Source organism: Rhinolophus hipposideros, assembly GCF_964194185.1.
Source record: "Rhinolophus hipposideros genome assembly, chromosome: 6".
Classification (NCBI taxonomy): Eukaryota; Metazoa; Chordata; class Mammalia; order Chiroptera; family Rhinolophidae; genus Rhinolophus; species Rhinolophus hipposideros.
Window position 1 is genome coordinate 91718866 of NC_138052.1, and position 23101 is coordinate 91741966.

The 23101-nt window shown below is 41.7% G+C and overlaps 2 protein-coding genes across 2 annotated transcripts; both read left to right on the forward strand.

The window, feature by feature from the left end:
• Positions 1-6472: 6472 nt before the first annotated feature.
• Positions 6473-6835, forward strand: LOC308498944 (small cysteine and glycine repeat-containing protein 8-like; the record flags this gene model as incomplete). The annotated part of the gene is made up of 1 exon (XM_081051740.1): positions 6473-6835. The coding sequence occupies one exon, from the start codon at positions 6473-6475 to the stop codon at positions 6833-6835; it is 363 nt and encodes a 120-aa protein (XP_080907866.1).
• Positions 6836-14291: 7456 nt separating this feature from the next.
• Positions 14292-14645, forward strand: LOC308499028 (small cysteine and glycine repeat-containing protein 8-like; the record flags this gene model as incomplete). The annotated part of the gene is made up of 1 exon (XM_081051818.1): positions 14292-14645. The coding sequence occupies one exon, from the start codon at positions 14292-14294 to the stop codon at positions 14643-14645; it is 354 nt and encodes a 117-aa protein (XP_080907944.1).
• Positions 14646-23101: the final 8456 nt, after the last annotated feature.

Here is a 23101-nt window from a genome sequence, read left to right on the forward strand (position 1 = left end):
CCTCCTGGCATAGAGCCATTTCCACATTAGAGCCCAATGCCTGCTTGCCTGACCTGGTCACGACCTCTTCCAAAAGCACTCTCCGTGAGAAGCATTTTGTGGTGAAGGCCCTACACTTCTAATTGGGATTAGAAAAGAAAAGGTTTAAGACAGATTTGAAAATGCATTACATTTGTCTTCAGAATATGCTTTTCAGGGATGGGTTAGGCAGATTTGGGGGAAGACCTCTCTGTTCTACTCAAGTAGCAACAAATCAAATGGTTGTTCCTTCACCCCAAAGTAAGATATAGGCAGTTTTGGAATAAATAATAACATTTCCACGGACCTCAAAGAAATGAGTGTCACAACAGTGAGATAAGGAAATTGAACTTGGATAAATGAGGCTGCTTGGCGACCTGTTTGTGATGGTGAACAGTGTGTTTGCCCCCAATGTGTCTGAGTGCCACTGTGATCGTGATAGACATGAATCTGACAGTACGCAAAACTCTTCCCAGCAAGGGTTTTTTATTTATTGAGCGTGCATAAATTCACAGAACACAAAATATCCTTTCATAGCAATAGAATGAATAAAGGTAAAAAATAAAATCTTTCATCATCATCATGTGGTGTGTTGCTCTATGTATGCATTTAATTTTCAGCAGTACAGCACTGTGGGGCATAAGATTATACTAGAAATGGCATGTAATGTATGGGTACTGTGGGAACAGAGTCCCAGAGAGCAGTTTCCAGGCTCTTGGCCGCACGTGGAAAGGTGCTGGCTCGGGTAGTAGATGGTCATCAGCTGTGACTAGTTGGCCATCAACTGTTACCGGTTAGCCATTAGCCACTAATATAACTGCCTGGCTAAGCTAGCAAGCACTGATTGCAGTTAGCAAATGGGGTGGGTTGGCAGACAAGCGGACGGCAGATTGCGGATCTTGTGGCTCCTGCTTCCTGTGTCTCCAACCCAGCCACCAGGGAGACTATAGTGGTATGACTCCCCTATCTGTGGCTCCATGGGTGTTCCTTTTGGCCTCACCATATCCTGTGTTCTTATATGGGGAGCAGGAGCTGAGACCCTGCATGACACCCTGCATGACAGGAATAGTGGAAGTACAGGCACTGAAGTTGTGTGAAAGAATTTCAGAAAAACAAAAAGTTAGTAGTGATGATTCCATTTTTGGTTTATTCAACATGTGACTTGTCTCCTGTAGCTGGTTGTCTCCTGTTTTCATTGTTCTTGGTGTTCACATCAGCAGGGTCTTTTGAAACGATTGCTTTGTGATGGGACAGAGAGGAGAGTATCCAGTTACAGTCCTTGACCGCATGTGAGTGACTTCCTGGTCACAGAAAGAGAAATGGGGAGGGTTGGAGGAAAGTCTTCCCAACGGTCTAGTGCAATCCCAATCTAGCAAACTCTGCCAGAACCTCTGCTAGCCGGCCTGGCAGCCACAGAAAAAAAATCACATAGCTATGGGGTTGGGGAACAGCACGCAAAAACCTCATCAGTGACTTGTTAAAAAAAGAAAAGAAACTTAAACATTGTGCCCAACTTTACATGTTATATGTTTTAGAATATATAAATCCTGAAATGAATATGGCACTTTCCCTTGAAAAAGACCTGAAGTTTGTGTGTGGAAATGGTCAGAAGAGTGGCAGCTTGTGTTATTGTCATGTGGTGGAAGGAGGCATATCTAAAATGAGAGGGAATGTTGTCACTGCAGGAGTGGGTGAGCTTAGCTCATGACACCCAGGGCACACAGGTAGCTGGTAGTTACTCATTGGAAGTGGATGCGTGCATTTTAGCTCAGTGCAGTTTTCTGCATTTATTTGGTGTGTCTCATGGACAAAATCCCGCTTAAGCAAAAACACAAAATTTGCATGGTGCTCAAATTGTTCCCTAATATTTCAGTCTCCTTGGAAAATTGTTTTCTCAGATGTATTGAGGTGTAATTGACAAATAAAAATTATATAATTTAAGGTGTGCAATATGATGATTTGATATATATACATAGTATGAAATGATTACCATAATCAGTTAACACATCCATCCATCCATCACCTCACATAGTTACCATTTTTTTTTGTGTGGTGAGAACATTGAAGGTCTAATTTCTTAAGCAAACTTCAACTATACAATACAGTATTATTAACTATAGTTAATGCTGTGCATTAGATCTCCAGAAGTTATTCATCCTCCATAACTGCGACTTTGTACCCTGTGATCACATCTCCCCATTTCCCCACCCTCCTAGCCCATGGCAACCAGCATTCTACTCTTGGTTCTATGAGTTGGACTTTTTTAGATTCCACACATGTAAGGGAGATCATGCAATATTTGTCTTTCTATGCCTGGCTTATTTCACTTAGCATAATGTCTTCCTTGGAAAAATTTTGCCTTTTCTAAACAAGCGTTACAGCCGAACTGACTGTATTATGTATCAGAAATTATGCTAGGCGTTGGGAATTTCATTAATTGATCTTCTGTATACTTTCCATTTGGCCTATTGTTATAGGGCTTTTCATATTACATTACTATGGTTTGCTTCTGTGTCTCTTTTTTGATGGACTTAGTATGCTTCTGTAGGGCAAGCTTCATCTCTCATTCATTTTACTCTCCCAAGTGCTACACAGTGTCTGGAATGTAGTAGACAATTATTAAAATTATGACGAAACTACAAAGAAGGATGAGGCGTGGCTCCTCCTTTCAAAGTTCTGTCAGTCTGCAGCTGTGCTCCCCAGTAGGGCAGCCACTCACCACACAGGGCTATATAAATATAAATGAATCAAAATTAAATAAAGTAAAACATTTTGTTCTTCAGCCTCATTAGTCATATTTTAAGTACTCAATAACCTCGTGTGGCAAGAGGCTGCCATATTGATCAGCTCAGAAGAGAACATTTCTCCACCACTGCCAGAAGTTCTATTGGTCAGTGCTGGTTTAGACTCTAGTAGATGTAGAATGCTAGCTCTGTTGTTATCCAGATCGTTCTCAGAAAATCTGGTGACATCTCCCACCTCTCCATAAAAAAGAAAAAGTTATGATCCCATATTTGGGAAACTATTGTTGAAAATGGGTCAGACTGAAATTCTTCTTCAGAAAAATGCACATTTTATAAGAAGGTAGACCCATGTGATAAAGTCTACAGTATATAACACAGGAGTAAGTAAGATATAAAGAAAGTGAGTTTTCCCAAAGAGACAACAGCAAGACTATGTTCCAAGCCTCCTTAACAGAGTCCCTTCTTGTAAAGCAGACTGAGGAGGAATGGCAGAGCAAAGCAGAATTCTGTCTCATAAAAGCCTAGAGATGAGAATGTGAAAGAGAATTGCCAAGTGCATAATGCCGAGAAATCATTTGATAAGATGCCCGGAGAGCGTACACTAGCTTAGCTGCATGGAGGCCATTAGGGACATAACTTAGAGCAGTTCCAGTGAATTGCTTGTCCAGGGAGGAAAGGAGAAGTTTGGGGGATTTGGGGGGAAGACTTTTTATTTATCATAGCAAGTGAAGAAAAACAATAACAGCCAGCGTATACACTGTAATTCCCAGTTGTGGTTTTGAACGAGGCTTGTGTACATACACAAAATTCTAGAAGAAAATTACAATGCGAATAGTAGTTATTTCAGTAAGGTGTGATTGTGGGTAATACTTTTTTTTTTTGTATTTCTGTGTAGTTTTCAAATTTTCTACAATGACCATGCACAGCTTTCATGATCAGAAAAAGCCAAAATTATATTAAATAGACCTATGTCTGTGTTATCAAAGTATCGGTAATTACGCTTAAATAGTGAAGGTATGGGTAATTTTTTGTTTCTTTATATTTTTCTATATTTTAAAAGATTTTAATTTCATATAAATTTATGTATAATTTGGTGACTGTCCTTTCCCTCTCACTCAATTCCTATTTTTTCTCTGATGTTTACTGATGTAAGTGTAATAAATAAATAGGTTAAGATTTATGGTAAGACAAATAAAATGGTAAGATCGCTTTCCTTTATTATAATGTAATGGAGGTATAACCAAAACAGAAGGGAAAAAAGAAAAAAATTATTCCAACTGGAGTGATGGGCCATGGCTACCCTTTGAACTGTATCTTTCGACTCGCATTTTGATGGTGGAAGAGGGCATTTTCAGGTAACTTCCTCGTGGTGATGAGGAAGGCATGCCTGTACAAAAGGTCAAGTGATGACTGTGTGGCTATTGAGTTTGCTTTATGAAAGCAAAAGGATCTGTGTCAAAGGAGCAATCTAGGGCGTGCCCTGCATTTGCCACTTTTGTCCTGATGGGCCCTCCCCTCTGCTCTCTTGTCACCTTTCCTTTCTATACCTCGTGTTCCTTCCAGAATCTTGCCAGTTTTATTGCTGTTGTCTGTCTCATTTCTAAGTGCTTAGAACACTGTTCACACAAAGTACCTATACCACGAAGATTAAGTATTACTTAACCAAGCTGCCCCTTCTCATGCAGCCCCAGGTTACCCTACAGCCCGCACAGAAGACTGGGCTATAAGGGACACTTGAAACCAAATTGTTGGAGGCAATTAATGCCTTTGTGGTGAGTGTAGACTTTATGTTAAAGACAAGGGCCATCAACTGAAGATTGTTGAGGAGAATTAAAATCTGCACCATTGGAAACCCTAGCAGCACAAGGTAGCATTCATATATGTAGAAGCCCTGAAATTTCATAAAATGGCATTAAGCCATCATTCAACCACACACTGACCATGGACAGAGATTTATACTTAAGGCTAAAGTCAAGAGTTGGGAACATTTTTAAGTAGTTGGTTTCCTCAGGGACCAAAATGTTCTGAATCTCTACGCCGGTAGTCCTCAAAGTATTCAACGACCCCTGGGGGCCTTGTGGGAATAAGATCAGCCTCCTTTTATGGGCTGCGTATCCTGAGGCTGGATTTTCTTCACGTCCATCAACCAAAACCACGAGACACAATAGTTTCAAAACAGAAGTAGACAGGCAAATTCAGCTTTCTTTGCTTAAGGCAGACAGAGAGAGATTTGTGAAAGTATAAAACAATGCCACTGTGCTTACCAAATTTTTGGAAAATATAGTTATTCCCCCACCCTCCAAAAGTGTGATTTATGTGAGTGTGTAATGGGTTTACATTGTTATATTAAATACATTAAAAATATTTTTAAATGTCTCAGTGTTAATTTATGATACAGTGAATATCAATAGATATAAAGTACACAGCAGAACCCAGTGGAGTCCTTGAGACATTTTAAGAGCATAATGTGTCCGGAGACTAAAAAGTTTGAGAAGCATTGGTTTTTCTTTCTATTCTCTGCAGTTAATGTGCTAATGTGCTTTTCTAAATTCGCCATCAAGATCTGAATTGGGGACAGTCCTGGGAGTGCTCACCTCAGGAGTGAAGAAAAGTGGGACTTTCTACGGTGAGAGTAAGCTTAGTGTCTGGTAGGTTTGACCCTGTGAGGGTCACAGAACACATGATCAACTGAAGCCTCTGAGGAGATCTAGAGTGAAAAAGCCTACTAAGCTTTACTTAAGTTTTATACTTTTCAAATATATTTGAGTCATTTTTTGTGTCATATATTTTAACATCCTACAGAACTCGTATTCTAATAACTACATTTTGGGGAGCCCTATATTCATTACAGTGCTCCTGAGGCCCATGATCTTTGTGAGTCCTGAGCTAATGCTGCAGAAGTGAGCCATCCGATGAGAGAGTCCCCCAGAGGGACCAAGGAGCTTCCTAGGGCCACTGAAACCTGAGTTCACGGCCTTGTCACCAGCTCTAGGGACTCGTGCAAGAAGGCAGAATTACGAGGCAGTAATTCAAAGGTGAGGAAATCCTGAAGATGGAGCCGGAAACTGTGAGCTTCCCAAGTGAGGGTGATTTTTATAATTCACTGGATGAGTTCACCGTTTGCAGTCAGGGCATTTATGCCAGATAGAAGAAACAGACATATCCTCTTGTTTAGATACATGTAGCCCCTTTGATCTGTGACAAGCAGACCAATGGTGGCAACAGTGATGTTGGAAGTTACCTTCTTTACTTAGGGTTCTATGTTCTCCTTCTCTTACTAAAAAGACCCCTAGGAATGTTCCATGGAGAGATGTCAAGGGAAATATATGATGCTGCTGGAAAATATCAGTGAGCAAGGAAAACATCCCAGCTCATCTACTCTAAGACCGGCTATATTTGAAAAAAGGGATAGGTCCTTTGCTAAATATTCCCACTGAGTGAGACAGTGACTTAAAACTAAAGTTTTTAGGTTTCAGCTAAACTGAAACCATGTGACTTAAAAGGCTAAAAATGTGTGGCAAGGAAATAAACAGGAGAAGTGTGAAAGTTTTCCTATAGAAACTGAAATAATAACAAGGAAGTAGTCATGTGTCTTCCCTCTCCCATCCCCAGGGTTGGTATATAAGGGGCCCCCAGCAGAAGGGGCATCAGACCTCCCTCACCTCCTGAATATCTCTCCTCACTTCACTCAAGTCCTCTCTACTGACACCATGGGGTGCTGTGGCTGTGGTGGTCGCTGTGGTGGCTGCGGTGGTGGCTGCGGTGGTGGCTGTGGTGGTGGCTGCGGTGGTGGCTGCGGTGGTGGCTGTGGTGGTGGCTGTGGTGGTGGCTGCGGTGGTGGCTGTGGCACCTGCAGAAGCTACCGGGTTGGCTGCTGCTCCAGCTGCTGTCCCTGCTGCTGTGGCTGCTGTGGGGGCTGCTGCAGCGTCCCCATGGTCTGCTGCTGCCGCCGCTCCTATGGCTGTGGCTCGTGTGGCTGCGGCTCATATGGCTGCGGCTGCGGGAAGGGCTGCTGTCAGCAGAAATGCTGTTGTCAGCGGAAGTGCTGCTGCCAGAAGCAATGCTGCTGCTAGGCGGCCAGCCTCGCTGTGCCTGGCCCAGGAGCTGCAGGAGGCCACACTCTCTCCTGCTGGTAAGACTTTGCTCACTCCATTCCATCTATTTCTTTCCCCTGACCCCTCTGTCACCAGCTTCCCCCCTCATGCTTCCTGTACCTCACACTTTTTCCTTCCGAGATCTTCCTTTGCCCACACTCTGCACAAATTTGCCCAAACCACAAACATGAAACAAATATGCCACCAAAGGACTGATACGATCCCCGAGCAAAGTCCCAGTCTCCTGGGAACCCTAATAGTCTCTTCATTTGTAATGTTCAGTCTTTTATAATTTCTCCCTCCTGCATTTGGCTGTTGTGGAGTTTTCTGCCCGTCGGCAGTCTTTTCTATCGCTCTGTCTACATTTGATGTTTTAAATTTCCTAATAAAGTGACGTGATGCACCATCAAATCTCTTTGTTAGTCGCATGCTGTATGATTCCTTGTTGGCTAATCCGGCCTCTGCACGGGGAATCCAGTCTGGTTCTCACACTTCTGTGTCCACCTGAAGTCAGCTGGGGGCCTGCACTCTGCACCCACAGCTGTTCATTAGAGGGGCACACAGCCCCCTTTGCTGCCACCCTGAAATGACATTTTCCCTTAGGGAGTCTCTGTACTCAGACTCATCTAAGGGTTTTCCAAGATGGGGTGAATGTGGGGATTGGTGGTAATGGGGGGTGGAGGGACTTTGTTTCTTGAAACTTTTCCAAAAAATGAAAAAAATGGGCCCCAGGGGCCGGAAGAATTCATGCAAGGTCCCTACCCTGCGGTTCCCAGTGTTTCTGGAGAAACTGGAAAGCCTCAGCCAGGGCGTGACCGTGAGCACTGTGGAGGGTTTTGTGAAGTTCTTGTTCTCGCCCGTGTCCTTGGCCTTGCTTCCTTCAGCTGCATATTTTCTCTCTGCTTCTGTTGATTTCATACAGTCAGCTCAGCAGGCAGGCCCTGGGGTGGGGGGGGGGCGGGGACACCCCCGTTCCCAGGTGCTGACTTGGGGTGGGGGGAGTAATTTACCTCAGTAGGCAGAAGTCAGAGCTGCATTTTGATGTCCGGTCCAAGCCCTCATTTCCATCCCCACTCCACAGCAGCACAGCACAGGGATCTTCTTTCCATTTGCAACCTGCTTCCATATCCATTCAGAAAAGAAGGGATGGGGGTGGTGAGTTCCCTGGACTCCCCCTCTTCACACATGGCTGCTTCTTTTCCTCACTAAGACCCTTCACAGAGGAAGGGGCTGAGGCTGGGGCAGTTAAGAAACTCACCTGAAGAAAAGCAAGTAATAAATCCTGATTTCATCCCAGGTTTCTCTGACACCAAACTGACAAGCCTTTTTCTACATGTTGATTCTCAAAGTTTAGGCCTGTTTCCTTGTTCACTCCTTCTTCACCGTGTTCCATTTTCCCAAGTTCACACATACACATACTAGTAGATGTCGTATTACAAAGTTATGCACGAAATTTATATAATGTTATTGACCAATGTTACCCTGATAAGTTGTTTAAAAGAATGAGATAGTAAATGTTTTCTGCTTTGCAGGCCATGTGATCTCTGTTGCAACCACTCAGTTCAGCCATTGTCACTTGAAATAACCATAGATAGCACTTAAATGTATGAGGGGATTTGTTGCAAAAAACAAACACCCTCATTTACGGAAACAGGTGGCAGGCCAAAAGTGGGCCTCAGTTTGTTGATCCCTGACCTGGACATCGAACTGCGCAGATAAGAAGTGTAGTGTTGCATAGTGGTTCAGAGGGCTGGCTCTGAGATCAGGCTGCTGGGGTTTCCTGATTCTCAAATTCCTTTGTGACCTTCGACAATTAATGTTTCAATATCTTACTTTTTCCTTTTGGGAGTATATTGACAGTATATTCATTGGAAGGTAATTGCAAAACTTAAGTCAAATGATACATGTAAAATACTTAGAATTATGCCTGGAGCATTATAAGAGCTCAAAAATGTTGGTGCAGAGAACCAGAAAAGGGAAAACACATCTTGGTGCTTGAATGTGCTGGTAGACCCCAATCCTGGCTGGACCAGGCATGGAACCTGAGGCCCTTCAGCGAATGGGCTCTCTCCTCATTCCTCAGGGTTTAGCTCAGATCTCATCTCCTTTCACAGACTGGGTTCTGTGAATGCTCTCTCTGAGGAACCACAGTCCCATCACATATCTCTAACAAAACTTTGGCTTTGGAGAGAGAGCATCTGCTCTGTTTCCCTCAGCCTATGAGACGATCACAGCACAGGCCAGGAACCCTGCCTCAAGTCACTCTGTGGATGACACCTCCCATCCTTACCCAAAGCCAGTGCCCAGCACAATGTATGGCCAAGGAGACTATGACTCAGTTTGGTTGTCCGTCAGCTGGAAGTAACAGGGAGCACGTTCAGCTGTCTCTTTGTCATCAACTGTGGTTACTTTGAAGGAATATCTTCATTGTATTAATTAATGTAACGTATTGTGAGGAACCAAATTTTAATAAGAAGGTTTGCATTTGAGAATCTTGCAGTTTTAATTGGGATGAGATTCCCTACCTATAGCCATCTAACTGGTCTCTCTCTAGGTTTTCTTCTTCAATGTACCCTCTAAGCTACTGCCAGATATGTTTTCCTAAAATACCACATGTACCATCCTACATAATTCACTTGCAAAAGAAACAGCAACATCTCCATGCCCTAAAGTTCATAACTAGTCTCAACGTGTATTTGCAGCTTGAAAACCTACTAACTTCCTCAAATAAACTTTCCCCTATAGGCAATCCTGCTTTCCTTTCCGTTTCCTCAATAAGTCTTGCATTATTTTCCTTTACAATGTGTAGCTTACCCCAAAATACTAATACTGGCCAACATTTATTGAGCCCTTATTATGTCCCAAGCTTTATTCCAAGTGTTTTACATGTTATCACATTTACATTTCACAATAATCCTATGGTGTAGGTATTAGTATTTTCATCAAGAAATTGAGATATAAAATGATCAGGTCACACACGTGAGGTGGGGGGAGAAAGCAGCACAAGCAAGATGATCCCAGACTGCCCCCTTCCCTCCTCCTCCCCACCTAGTCATGTCCAGTTTCCCATTCAAGACCCAGCTCAAGCTTTATCTTCTTAAAGCCTTCCTTTCTTTATTATGTAATTGGAAGAAATTTGGAACTCTTGTATGTCTTAATATTCATTTGGAACCTGATCAGCCAGTACTCGGAGTCAACTCTTCTTTTATTGGGCCAGCATTTTAAGTCTTTTTTCTTCCTTAATTTATCCAATTATTTTTTTCTCATCTCTCTTGTTAGTTTGGAGTTACCTTGAGGTACATTTCTTTGTATGGCCCACATGCCCTGGCACGTAACTTGGGTTCAACAAATATTTGTTGATTTGGTTTGCATTTGCTTGTGTTTATCTTTCGCAGTAGAACTATAAGCAGGAAGTTAATTGATGGATGTGCTAAATAGTACCCCTCTATTTAGGACATCAACACCAGGTTATTTTTAACTGGTATGCTTATACACTTGAGCCACTTCTTAGATAGGAATGCATGCTACTGACTAATGGTGGCACATTTGAAAGCCCTGTGCTTTCCGATGACCTGGTTGTAGTTTGGGAACTGAGATTGATGTCTATCCATCCCTGCAGAGTGGAGACAAGCTGACAGCCCTGTAGGAAGTAGGATTTCATACGGTATAGTCACACTTTAAATGAGTTCTGATCATTGCCCAGTGTTATTTTTTCTAACTTTGGTTAAAAGATCCAGAAAAGCAAAGAATCCATTATGGTATCTATGTAGGCATCTCGTTTAGTCTTTGGGTACTTAGAAGGATTCTTGCACTCTTTTACAATGGAAGGCATTGTTGTTAAGGCTAAATATGGTGGCCTAGAATCTGGCTGATTTTGGTGTGCTCTGAGTCCATATTTTTTTGGCCTCTACCTGCCTTCTCTCAGCTTAACCAGTCCTGTCTATCACATCTTTGGCTCTGTGAAGTGTCCAAAACAGGGACACATCCGTTGACATCTGTTCTTTCCTTAAGGGCAGTGTATAGAAACGCCCTGTCCTTCTTATAAGAAGGAAAGAGAAACAGATTATTGTTATTTTTTTTTAACGTAAGTGTTCTCCCCCCTGTACTGCATGCAGAAATTTACATTTTAACCTAATTGTGTAGAGGATTGGTGCAAAAAGAGTGAGCCGCAATAAGTATATAAGAAAAAGTTGTAAAGTTGACTAGCTTAGTTGACTAGCTTATAAAACTGGAAAAAGTAATTAGAAAGCCATTTGGATAACCACAAACTTTGATCAATTCTACTTCCATGATGCCATTTACACTTAGGCAGTGACTGTCTCAGCTTGAACTTAAACTCTGCTGGTCTGAGCATTTTGACATATCTGATTAGGTTTAGAGAAATGTGAAGTGGGCCCGCCAGGGGTCCCTTGGGATAAAGACTGAGAGATATCTTAACAAAAACAAAAGCAAATAAAGTCATTATAGGAGAAAGGAGTCAGCAATGAAGTTTGGCTCCATGACAGTGCCCCAGTTACTAGAGATCTTCTGAGCCGTCCACATCATGGACCTGTAACAACTGTAACCACTATGGACTTCTGCCTGAGACACATGAAGGAAAGGCCGTGAGAAAATTGAAATTCCTGTGAGACACAGAGAGTTCAGGGTAGCACGGTGGGACTGTGTAACAGAATGTGGTGCAAGGTGGGGGGAGGACATTCATTCCATTGCAGTTGAGTGACGTCAGGGCAGGGTGACATTGATACAGAGCTGGCAGCAGCTATGATACAGTGTGGTAGCTGGTGGCAGTGGTGGGCTCCTTCATGGTATAGCTTTGGTTTAGGACTTGGCAAACAGCACCTGTAGGAGGTGCCATCTACCTTGTGCCTTCATGGTTTTTCCTGCTTCTGAGGCCTCAGAGTTGTATCATCACTGGCCCAGGGAGACTAGCCAGGGTGGAAAATGAGGCAAATGAAAGGCCAGATGAGTGTTCTGTGTTCCTAAGCTTACTGATACCTCTTGGGGACTGCCAGAATAATGGGAGGGCTTTAAAGAGGGCAAGAGGACTCACATGGCATATATGTGGATTAATTTAATTATCAACCAATTGATCAACACATTCAACAAGTATTTACTGACCATTTATTAAGTGACTAAGTAGCCGATCTAATTAACATTGTTCGCTACTCTTAAAGTGACGCTGTTTTTTCTCCTGTGATGATGTTCCCTGGGGAATGCTCAATGCCCAGCCTACTTCTCTTTCCCTCCCTCACCGCCCCAGCCTTTGGCCCACTGACGCCCATATTCTATCTGGCCAACACTGTTGCAAAAGTCTTTTAACTAGTCCCATTTTCAGTGTCACTTCCCAAGTCCTTGGTTCCATTGTCAGTTACCTCCTTAAAACAGGAATCCCAGTATCCACTGACTTCCAAGCCTCTGATGCTCCTTCATTGTGGTACCTGAGGATTTCTACCTTTCAATTCTATCTATATTTCCAGGCTTGGTTCTCACTGTTGTTTCCCAGAGTCTCATCCTAGAAGTCCCATCTGAAGGCCTAGGTGGATGCTGTCTGACCACCCCTCACATTTTCCTATCTTGAATCTTTACTTAAGCTCTTACGTGGAAAGCTCTTTCTTTTGAGGTTAGTCCCCATCCTAGTTTTCCCAATTTCCCTTCTCTCACATACATTCAGAACCAACTTATTTTTCCCATAACTCTGAGAAAGTCAATTTATGAGGCTATTCTAGTTATCATCCCACTGTATTGGAATCTCTTTATATGCTTTTCTTATCAGATTGAGAGCCTGTGGATTCATCTTGTTATGTTCTCACAGTTCCCTCAGAGTCACTTCCTCATAAGAGAAGAGGAATTCAATAACTATTAATTAAACTGAATATACTGACTCCCCTACCCCCAGTTTATATGATGGAAAAGTACTAAGGTACATTAAAGCAGGAGTTCATATGCCCATTTAAATAAAAAGAAATGTATACTAGCTAAAGGCATGGCAGAAATGCTTGTTCATTGTGTGTTTTCCCATGTAATTATCTAAACAATTTACTGTTTTGTCTTTCCTTTGGTACAGGAAAGAAAAACTACCAAACATTCACAGGAAGTGATTACATTTCAAAATTTCAGCAAAAAAGTATCAACCAAAAATGAATGGGCTATTTTACCCAGGGGTTTTCCTGGAAATGTAATGCCTGATGCCAGGTAATGGAAGGCGGAATTTAGAGGGCTGTACAAAGCCATGGCATTAAACCTGTGTACTATCTTTCTGGTTTGATGAGTAGTACACAGTTGTATTCTCAAAGAAATCATCTTTAAGACTTCTTTAACCATAGCTAAAAATTAAAATTAAGATAGGTCTGTGTTAAAAGCCCAGTCAGAACATTATTCCAGGGGAATTACAAGTTCCTTCCACTCAGGGTCCTGCAGGGGGCTGAAAGGACACGGGCTTTCCTTGGCTGTGTGATGCTTGGACTAGCTTAGGGTGACCAATAATAGCACTTTTATATTTTGAGGACAGTCAACAGAAACAGATCCTCAGGTGCCCCTGATTGCCTTTATTATTGACTGCTAACAGAAAGGAGTGTCTGTGTAGATACGGCCAACTGGAAGCGGCCATTTCAAGTAAGCATTCCATGAGGGACCAATCCATGGTCACCTGGGCACCAGGTGTAATTGTTGCAAATATGATCCATGGTCACCTGGGCACCAGGTGTAATTGTTGCAAATATGCCCTCCTATCTAGTGGGCTGATGACAGCAGAAGCTTGATCGAGTTTGTCAAGTGACTTGGGAATGTTCTGCTCAGGATATGCTTCTATCATCTGTCATGATGCTAAGGACACTCTGTAATAACCCCTGATTACGCAGGATCCCCTCTCCTATGATTCAGAGTCCTAACCTGTGTTACAGGATGCAGAAATACTGAAGGAATTCTGCCTCTGGATAGTGAAATAATAGGACCCGGGGTCATGCTTCACCTTTTGTTTTTCAAAATGTTCTCCTCTGTCTAAAGAGATGTTTTACAACTTAGCAAATGGTGATATGGTATGGGAATGAAAAATCTTTGTCCTGGGCTGATATAATTGAAAAATGCAAAAGTAACTAGGGGAACATGGGATGCTCCTAAGACTTTTATAATTACCCAAAAAGAAAAGGGACTCAGTAGTTGTTTTCTGTTCTATTTTAAAGATGGCTTTAAAAAGACAAGTAAAAGCTAAATTTAGCAAGTTTTTCAAGTCAGAAGGACCCATTAAGGAAGTGCACAGAAGGCCCTGTGAGATGCTGCTGTGGATATTTGCCTTGACAACAGGGAAGTGGCCTTGAGTCTTGGGTCAGTACTGTCTCCTGTGTTGGTATATAAGGGGCCCCCAGCAGAAGGGGCATCAGACCTCCCTCACCTCCTGAATATCTCTCCTCACTTCACTCAAGTCCTCTCTACTGACAACATGGGGTGCTGTGGCTGTGGTGGTCGCTGTGGCGGTGGCTGTGGTGGTGGTCGCTGTGGTGGCTGTGGCGGTGGCTGTGGTGGTGGCTGTGGTGGTGGCTGTGGTGGTGGCTGCGGTGGTGGCTGTGGCACCTGCAGAAGCTACCGGGTCGGCTGCTGCTCCAGCTGCTGTCCCTGCTGCTGTGGCTGCTGTGGGGGCTGCTGCAGTGTCCCCGTGGTCTGCTGCTGCCGCCGCTCCTATGGCTGTGGCTCGTGTGGCTGCGGCTCATATGGCTGCGGCTGCGGGAAGGGCTGCTGTCAGCAGAAATGCTGTTGTCAGCGAAAGTGCTGCTGCCAGAAGCAATGCTGCTGCTAGGTGGCCGGCCTCGCCTCTGGGCAGAGATGCTGAAATCTTTCCTCCACTCTATGCACCTGCTCTACCTGTCATCACCTGGTAGTCTGGGATTGTCTCTTGAGCTGTGTGGCTTTGCCCCTGGATTTGAATTCCTACCCTTTCAGCTTTGGATGTTTCCCATTTTCCTATCTGAAACATTTCCAATTGAATAACAAACAGCCAAGACAAAGACTTGCATGCAGTCTCGCTCCTAACGAAGTGTTGACATCACTGAGCTCAATCAGACAGGACCACGATTCCCAATATTCTTTAGCTGTGATGATTATTTCATTCCATTTATATGTTTTTATCTCTGCCCCCTTTCTATCCTGTATTCCTATTTGTCAACAGCTCTTCTTTAAATTCCTAATAAATTAAATGTATCATTAAAAGTTTCTGTTTGCCTTTATTTTGTTTTGACCACATGCCACCTCATTGAAGATCTACACCTCCCTTAACAAGCCCTTTGTGAGGGCAGAGTCAGGCAAGGACCAGGAGAATAGCTTTCCTGTACTGCAGTCTCAGTGCTCCATTTACCAATTCAAACAGAACACTTGAAAGCATGGCTTTTATCTACAATTCAGATTCTATTTCAAGGCAACAGTTTCATTTACAGATAGACAAGTTTTCCTAATTCATTTTTTAAAATCCTGTTTCATTCACAAGGAACCAATTTAAATAAAATTTCAGCAACACACTTACTACCCAGATATGGACGTCTAAATTTGCTTTAGATTTCCATCTACTGGGGCCATTCCTCTCTGCTTGGAGGGCACAGTTCCACCCCTGCAGTGCACCCCTTTATTTTTTCCCCCTATAAATTCAGCCAGAAGCGCATGTTTAGAATGTTGGTATTGTTGGTTTAGTTTTCCAGCTCCCCAAGTACGAAAAATAATGCCATCAGGTTGTGCTGAATGAGTCATCATTGATGGACATGGAATTTGTTTTAGTGCTCTTGGTTCTCTGGTACCAGCCTTGGGTCTCCCTGTTTCTTTTCAAGTGCACTGCTGTTTGCTTTTCTGTCTAAATTAATTTAACCTTGATTGGGATATTGTTAAGGCTTAGGGTTTCTTTCAAATTCATTTCAGATCTTAATAATTAAACTATGATTCATGTTTTTGTCTATTTCTTCCCAAGCCTACAGGGACTTTCAGCAGTCGTTTAATCTGTTCCCTTTTGTCAGACTGTGGTACACTATTTCTGATGAAAAAATCATTAGATGGGTAGGATTTACTTCTTTTACACCTAGAGAGAAACTAGACTTTAGTTAATCCTCAATAGCCATCTTTTAGTTTTTTTTTTTTTTTAATTAATTTTATTGGGGTGACAATTGTTAGTAAATTTACATAGATTTCAGGTGTACAATTCTGTATTACATCGTCTATAAATCCCATTGTGTGTTCACCACCCAGAGTCAGTTCTCCTTCCATCACCATATATTTGATCCCCTTTACCCTCATCACCCACCCCCCACCCCCTTACCCTCTGGTAACCACTAAATTATTGTCTGTGTCTATGAGTTTTTGTTTCTCATTTGTTTGTCTTGTTCTTTTTGGTTTATATACCACATATCAGTGAAATCATAGGGTTCTCTGCTTTTTCTGTCTGACTTGTTTCACTTAGCATTATTCTCTCGAGATCCATCCATGTTGTCACAAATGTTTCTATATCATCTTTCCTTAACGCCGAATAGTATTCCATTGTGTATATGTACCACAACTTCTTTATCCATTCATCTATCGAAGGACATTTTGGTTGTTTCCATGTCTTGGCCACCGTAAACAAAGCTGCAATGAACATTGGCGTACACGTGTCTCTATAGAGAAATGCTTTTATATTTTTGGGGTAGATACCCAGGAGAGCGATTGCTGGGTCATATGGTAATTCTATTCGTAATTTCTTGAGGAACCTCCACACTGCCTTCCATAGCGGCTGCACCAGTCTGCATTCCCACCAACAGTGTATGAGAGTTCCTTTTTCTCCACAGCCTCTCCAACACTTGTTACTATTTGTTTTGTTGATGAAAGCCATTCTGACTGGGGTGAGGTGATATCTCATTGTGGTTTTCATTTGCATTTCTCTGATGATTAGCGATGTTGAGCATTTTTTCATATGTCTATTTGCCATTTGTATATCCTCTTTGGAGAAATGTCTCTTCAGGTCCTCTGTCCATTTTTCAATTGGGTTGTTTGTTTTTTTGTTGTTGAGTTTCATGAGTTCCTTGTATATTTTGGATATTAGCCCCTTATCAGAGGAACTGTTTGCAAAAATCTTCTCCCATTCAGTTGGTTGCCTCATTATTTTGTCAATAGTTTCTTTTGCTGCGCAGAAGCTTTTCAGTTTCATATAATCCCATTTGTTTATTTTAGTTTTTACTTCCATTGCCTTTGGAGTCAAATTCATAAAATGCTCTTTGAACCCAAGGTCCATAAGTTTAGTACCTATGTTTTCTTCAATGCAGTTTATTGTGTCAGGTCTTATGCTTAAGTCTTTGATCCATTTTGAATTAATTTTGGTACATGGTGACAGATAGCAGTCCAGTTTCATTCTTTTGCACGTAGCTATCCAATTCTGCCAGCACCATTTATTGAAGAGGCTGTCTTTCCTCCATTGTATGTTTTTAGCTTCTTTGTCAAAAATTATCTGTCCATATTTATGTGGTTTTATTTCTGGGTTCTCAATTCTATTCCATTGGTCTATGTGTCTGTTTTTCCGCCAATACCAAGCTGTTTTGATTATCGTAGCCCTGTAGTACAAGGAAAAATCAGGGAGTGTGATACCTCCAGTATTGTTCTTTTTTTTTAATATTGCTTTGGCTATTCGGGGTCTTTTGTGGTTCCAAACAAATCTGATGATTTTTTGTTCTATTTCTTTAAAAAATGCCATTGGGATTTTAATGGGGATTGCATTAAATCTGTATATGGCTTTGGGTAATATGGCCATTTTAACTATGTTGATTCTTCCAATCCATGAGCACGGAATGTCTTTCCATTTCTTTGTGTCTTCTTCAATTTCTTTCAAAAATGTCTTATAGTTTTCAGCATATAAATCCTTCACATCCTTGGTTAAGTTTATTCCTAGGTATTTTATTCTTTTTGCTGCAATTGCAAAAGGAATTGTTTTTTCTATCTCTTTTTCTGAGATTTCATTGTTGGTATATAGGAAAGCAATGGACTTTTGTACGTTGATTTTGTAGCCAGCAACTTTACTATATTCATTGATTGTTTCTAATAGCTTTTTGGTGGAGTCTTTAGGGTTTTCTATGTATAGCATCATGTCATCTGCAAAGAGTGACAATTTAACTTCTTCATTCCCAATTTGAATGCCTTTTATTTCTTTCTCTTGCCTGATAGCTCTGGCGAGGACTTCCAACACTATGTTGAAAAGCAGAGGTGATAGGGGACAACCTTGTCGTGTTCCTGAACGTAGAGCAAAGGGCTTCAGCTTTTCACCATTAATTATGAGGTTAGCTGAGGGTTTGTCGTATATGGCCTTTATTATGTTGAGGTATTTTCCTTCTATACCAATTTTAGTAAGTGTTTTAATCATAAATGGATGTTGTATCTTATCAAATGCTTTTTCTGCATCAATTGATAGAATCATATGATTTTTGTCCTTTATTTTGTTTATGTGATGTATCACATTGATGGATTTGCGAATGTTGAACCATCCTTGTGCCCCGGGGATGAACCTCACTTGGTCGTGATGAATAATCTTTTTAATGCATTGTTGTATTCGATTTGCTAGAATTTTGTTTAGGATTTTAGCATCTGTATTCATCAGAGATATAGGTCTGTAGTTTTCTTTTTTTGTGTTGTCCTTACCAGGTTTTGGTATCAGGGTAATGTTGGCCTCATAAAATGAGTTAGGAAGTACTGACTCTTCTTCAATTTTTTGGAAGAGTTTGAGCAGGATTGGTATTAGATCCTCTTTGAAGGTTTGGTAGAATTCACTGGTGAAGCCATCTGGTCCAGGACTTTTGATTTTGGGAAGGTTTTTGATGACTGATTCAATTTCCTTACTGGTGATCGGCCTGTTAAGATTTTCCAGTTCTTCATGATTCAGCCTTGGAAGGCTATATGTTTCTAAGAACTTGTCCATTTCTTCTAAGTTATTAAATTTGGTGGCATATAGTCCTTCATAGTATTCTTGGATAATCCTTTGTATTTCTGTGGTGTCCGTGATAACTTCCCCTTTTTCATTTCTGATTTTGTTAATTAGTGTCTTCTCTCTTTTTATCTTAGTGAGTCTAGCCAAGGGTTTGTCGATTTTGTTAATCTTTTCAAAGAACCAGCTTTTTGTCACATTAATTTTTTCTATTGTCTTTTTGTTCTCTATTTCATTTAGTTCTGCTCTGATTTTTGTTATTTCCTTTCTTCTGCTGACCTTGGGTTTCGCTTGTTCTTCTTTTTCTAGTTTTTTAAGGTGTAACATGAGGTTATTTATTTGGGATTTTTCTTGTTTCTTGAGATAGGCCTGTAATGATATAAATTTCCCTTTTAAAACTGCTTTCGCGGCATCCCAAAAATTTTGGTAGGATGTATTTTCATTGTCATTTGTTTCTATGTATCTTTTGAGCTCTCCTCTAATTTCTTCTTTGACCCAGTCGTTCTTTAAAAGTATGTTGTTTAATCTCCATGTATTTGTGTTTTTTCCTGCTTTCTTTTTGCAGTTGATATCCAATTTCAAAGCTTTGTGATCAGAGAATATGCTTGGTATGATTTCAATCCTCTTAAATTTGCTGAGGCTGATTTTGTGTCCCAATATATGGTCTATCCTTGAGAATGTTCCATGTACACTAGAAAAGAATGTATAGTCTGATGTTTTAGGATGAAGTGCTCTATATATGTCAATTATGTCCAATTCATCTAATGTGTCATTTAGGGCTGCGATTTCGTTATTTATCTTCTGTTTGGATGATCTATCCATAGCTGTCAATGATGTATTTAAGTCCCCTAGTATAATTGTGTTTTGGTCAATTTCACCCTTTAGTTCTGTTAGTAGTTGCTTGGTATATTTCGGTGCTCCCTGATTGGGGGCATAAATATTGATGACTGTTATGTCTTCTTGTTGTATAGTCCCCTTTACCATTATGAAGTGTCCATCTTTGTCTCTTGTTATCTTTTTCACCCTGAAGTCTGTTTCATCGGAAATCATTATGGCTACACCTGATTTTTTCTGGGTACCATTTGCTTGAAGTGTCAATTTCCACCCTTTCACTTTGAGTCTATGCTTGTCCTTGTAGCTGAGATGTGTCTCTTGTAGGCAGCATATGGTTGGGTTTAGTTTTTTGATCCAATCTGCTACTCTGTGTCTCTTTATTGGTGAGTTCAGTCCATTTACATTCAGGGTGATTATTGATATGTGAGGATTTCCTGTCATTCTGTCTTTAGTTTTCTGGTAAGGCTGTGTCTCCATTGTTTCTTTGCCTTTTTGTTGTTGTCTGTTATTTCTGTGTGGTAGTATTCTATGATGTTTCCCTCTGTTTCTTCTTTTGTTACAGTATATATTTCAGATTTGGATGTTTTTTGAGTGGTTACCCTTGAGTTTATGTAAAAGAAAGTTTGATATTTAGAGTATTCCAGTTTCTTCAGTACGCTTACTTTCTCTATTCCCATATTCCAGTTCAGGCCTTTACGCTCCCCCTTTTTATGTTTCGGTTGCCACAAGTTGTCCCTGTTGATGGTGGTCTAATAGCCTCCTTTAGTATTTCTTGTAGTGCAGGTCGTGTATTAGAAAATTCCCTCAGCTTCTGGATGTCTGGAAAGGTCTTTATTCCTCCTTCATATCTAAAGGAGATCTTTGCTGGATATATTATTCTTGGCTCATGATTTCTCTCTTTCAATAGTTTGAATATTTGGTTCCATTCCCTCCTAGCTTGTAGAGTTTCTGCTGAAAAATCTGATGATAATCTAATGGGCTTTCCTTTGTAAGTTACCGTCTTCTTTTCCCTGGCTGCCTTGAGGATTCTTTCTTTATCATTGATTTTAGACAGCTTCAATACAATGTGCCTTGGTGAAGGCCTGTTGGGATTGAGGTAATTAGGTGTTCTATTTGCTTCTTGGATTCGAGGATCCAGTTCTGTCCACAAGTTTGGGAAGTTCTCATCGACAATTTGTTTGAATATATTCTCTGTTCCCTTCCCTCTTTCTTCTCCTTCTGGTATACCCATTATTCTTATATTGCTCTTTCTGATGGAGTCAGAAAGTTCTTGCAGAGTTCTTTCATTTCTTTTAAGTCTCAAGTCTCTTTCTTCTTCCCTCTGTGTAAATTCCAGGTTCCTATCTTCGATGTCACTGATTCTTTCCTCCATCTGGTCAACTCTACTACCTAAGCTGGATATTTTATTGTTGATTTCTTCTATTGAGTTCTTAATCTCCAGAAATTCTATTTGGTTCTTTTTCAAGATTTCAATCTCTTTTGTAAAATGCTCATGGTGTTCTTTGATTGTGTTTCTGAGTTCATTAAACTGCCTTTCTGTGTTTTCTTGCATCTCGTTCAGTTTTTTCAGAATTGCGATCTTGAATTCTCTGTCATTTAAATCACAAAGGTCCATATCTCTAAGTTCCTTTTCTGGAGACTTTTCACTTTCTTTCTGAGCTATCTTGTTGCCTTGGTTATTCATGGCAATCACTGATTTACTATTTCTCTTCCTAGACATCTACAGGAGTGTCTTCTGCAACAGGTTGATAGGTATGCGAAGAGCTTTTGGAGTTCCAAAGCTCTTTCTGCACCAGATTCAGAGCCCGTTTGTTTCAGCAGTTCTGTTTACTCCTGCAGGGATCCGCCCAGATAGGTGGGGCCAGGGGCGGGGTGAGTTGTGAGAGGTGGCCCAGAGCAATGGAGGCGACCACCACCACAGCCAGTCCTGCTTCCACAGCTCCCTCCCCTTTGCCGGAACTAGTTGAGCTGCGAATCTGTGTCTGCGGTCCACAGTTCTCAGAGCAGCAAATATTCTGTCCTTTGATCCGACACTGCTACTTTATCGCTTCTAGCACCGGGCAGGTGGGGGCGGGGCGAGCTCTGGGAGGGTAGGGAGGGGGCGGCTAGTCTCTGTGCCTAAGGCTTCCGTTCTCCGCTCGGCAGTGAGGGCTTAAACCACCGATTTCAGCCCTCTTCCCTCAGTCTTTGCTCCGAGGTCTGCCGCGAGTGAGCGTTGGGTTCAGCGGTTTTATATGCTGCCCCCTCAGCCCTGTGGGCCGTAAGCGGAGCCCTAGCAGTCCGAGTCCTTCCCTCTCCCGCAGCTGCGGAAGATCCGGGCGCAGCGGGCTCCGAGCACTGAGCTAGGTCTGTGTCCTGCGCCCGCGCGGCTCCGTCTCCGCACTTCTCCTCTCCCTCCTCCCCTGCTCGCGCGATTCACCCACCTGGAGGTGAATTCAGTAGTCGGCCTCTTCGTCTTGCCTGTCTGCTGTGGAAGGAGTCCTTTGTGGAGTTATTGTTGTCCGATTCGTTGTAAATTCCAGGGGAGCGTTACAGAGGCTCACCTCACGCCGCCATTTTTTTTTCCTCCAGTCGCCATCTTTTAGTTTGAAGATACAAATTGAAATATAAATAATATTTTATGATTCAGGCCATGAGTAGTATTCAGGATTTAAATATTTTAGAAGAGTCTTTACTTTCTGTTGACAAATGTTCCTCAAGAAACACCTAGATATAAAGTCAGGCCTGAGCCCAGTAAAACAGATCCTGCCCTGAAGTGTCTTTGGGTGGGGTGGGTTTTGTTCAATAATTATAATCCAAAGCCAAGTGTGATACCTGCCGAAGGTGTTCCGATCAGAGGTGGAAAGATTGCTCTTGGGAACATCCAGAATGACTTCATAACATTGAGTCTTGTGGCTTCTTGTTCCTGGTGGGCTTTTCAGTATATGCTCTCTCATCACATTTGGTTTATTTTGGACCAGAGCCAGTGTGGCAGAGGCTGTTGCCCCTGCAATGTGAAGGTCAGCCATCATTGTCTTTGCAGTAAATTTCTACATCCCTTTGCCACAAAGTGTGAGTTTTTCAGATGGACTAAGTACTGACGAGAAGAAGTGGGTCAGTTAAAAATATTTTAGTAGTTCAATTGACCTCAGCAATCTTTTTCATTTTTCAATCTGATATTATTCTCACTTAGCTTTCAAGTCCTTATAGGACCAGGTTATAAATTTCTCACAGTAAGGGAAATAGACCATGTTTATGCCAACTATTCAGATAACCTAAAGAAAGACTAAATTTGTAATCAGATTATGGAGAGAAACCTGCAGCCATTCACCAAGTGAGGTGAGGTGCAAGATGTGTATACGTAGAGCGTTCTTCCCATACTCTTCAGCCTCCATCACAACACTCTGCCGTGCATAGATCCTGTCTGATTTCCTTGTGAAGTATGTAGTATTATAGCTTCCTGCGGTGGGAATTGTGTGGACCGTGCTCTAGAGGAGGAAGACAGAGCTGAGTACGTC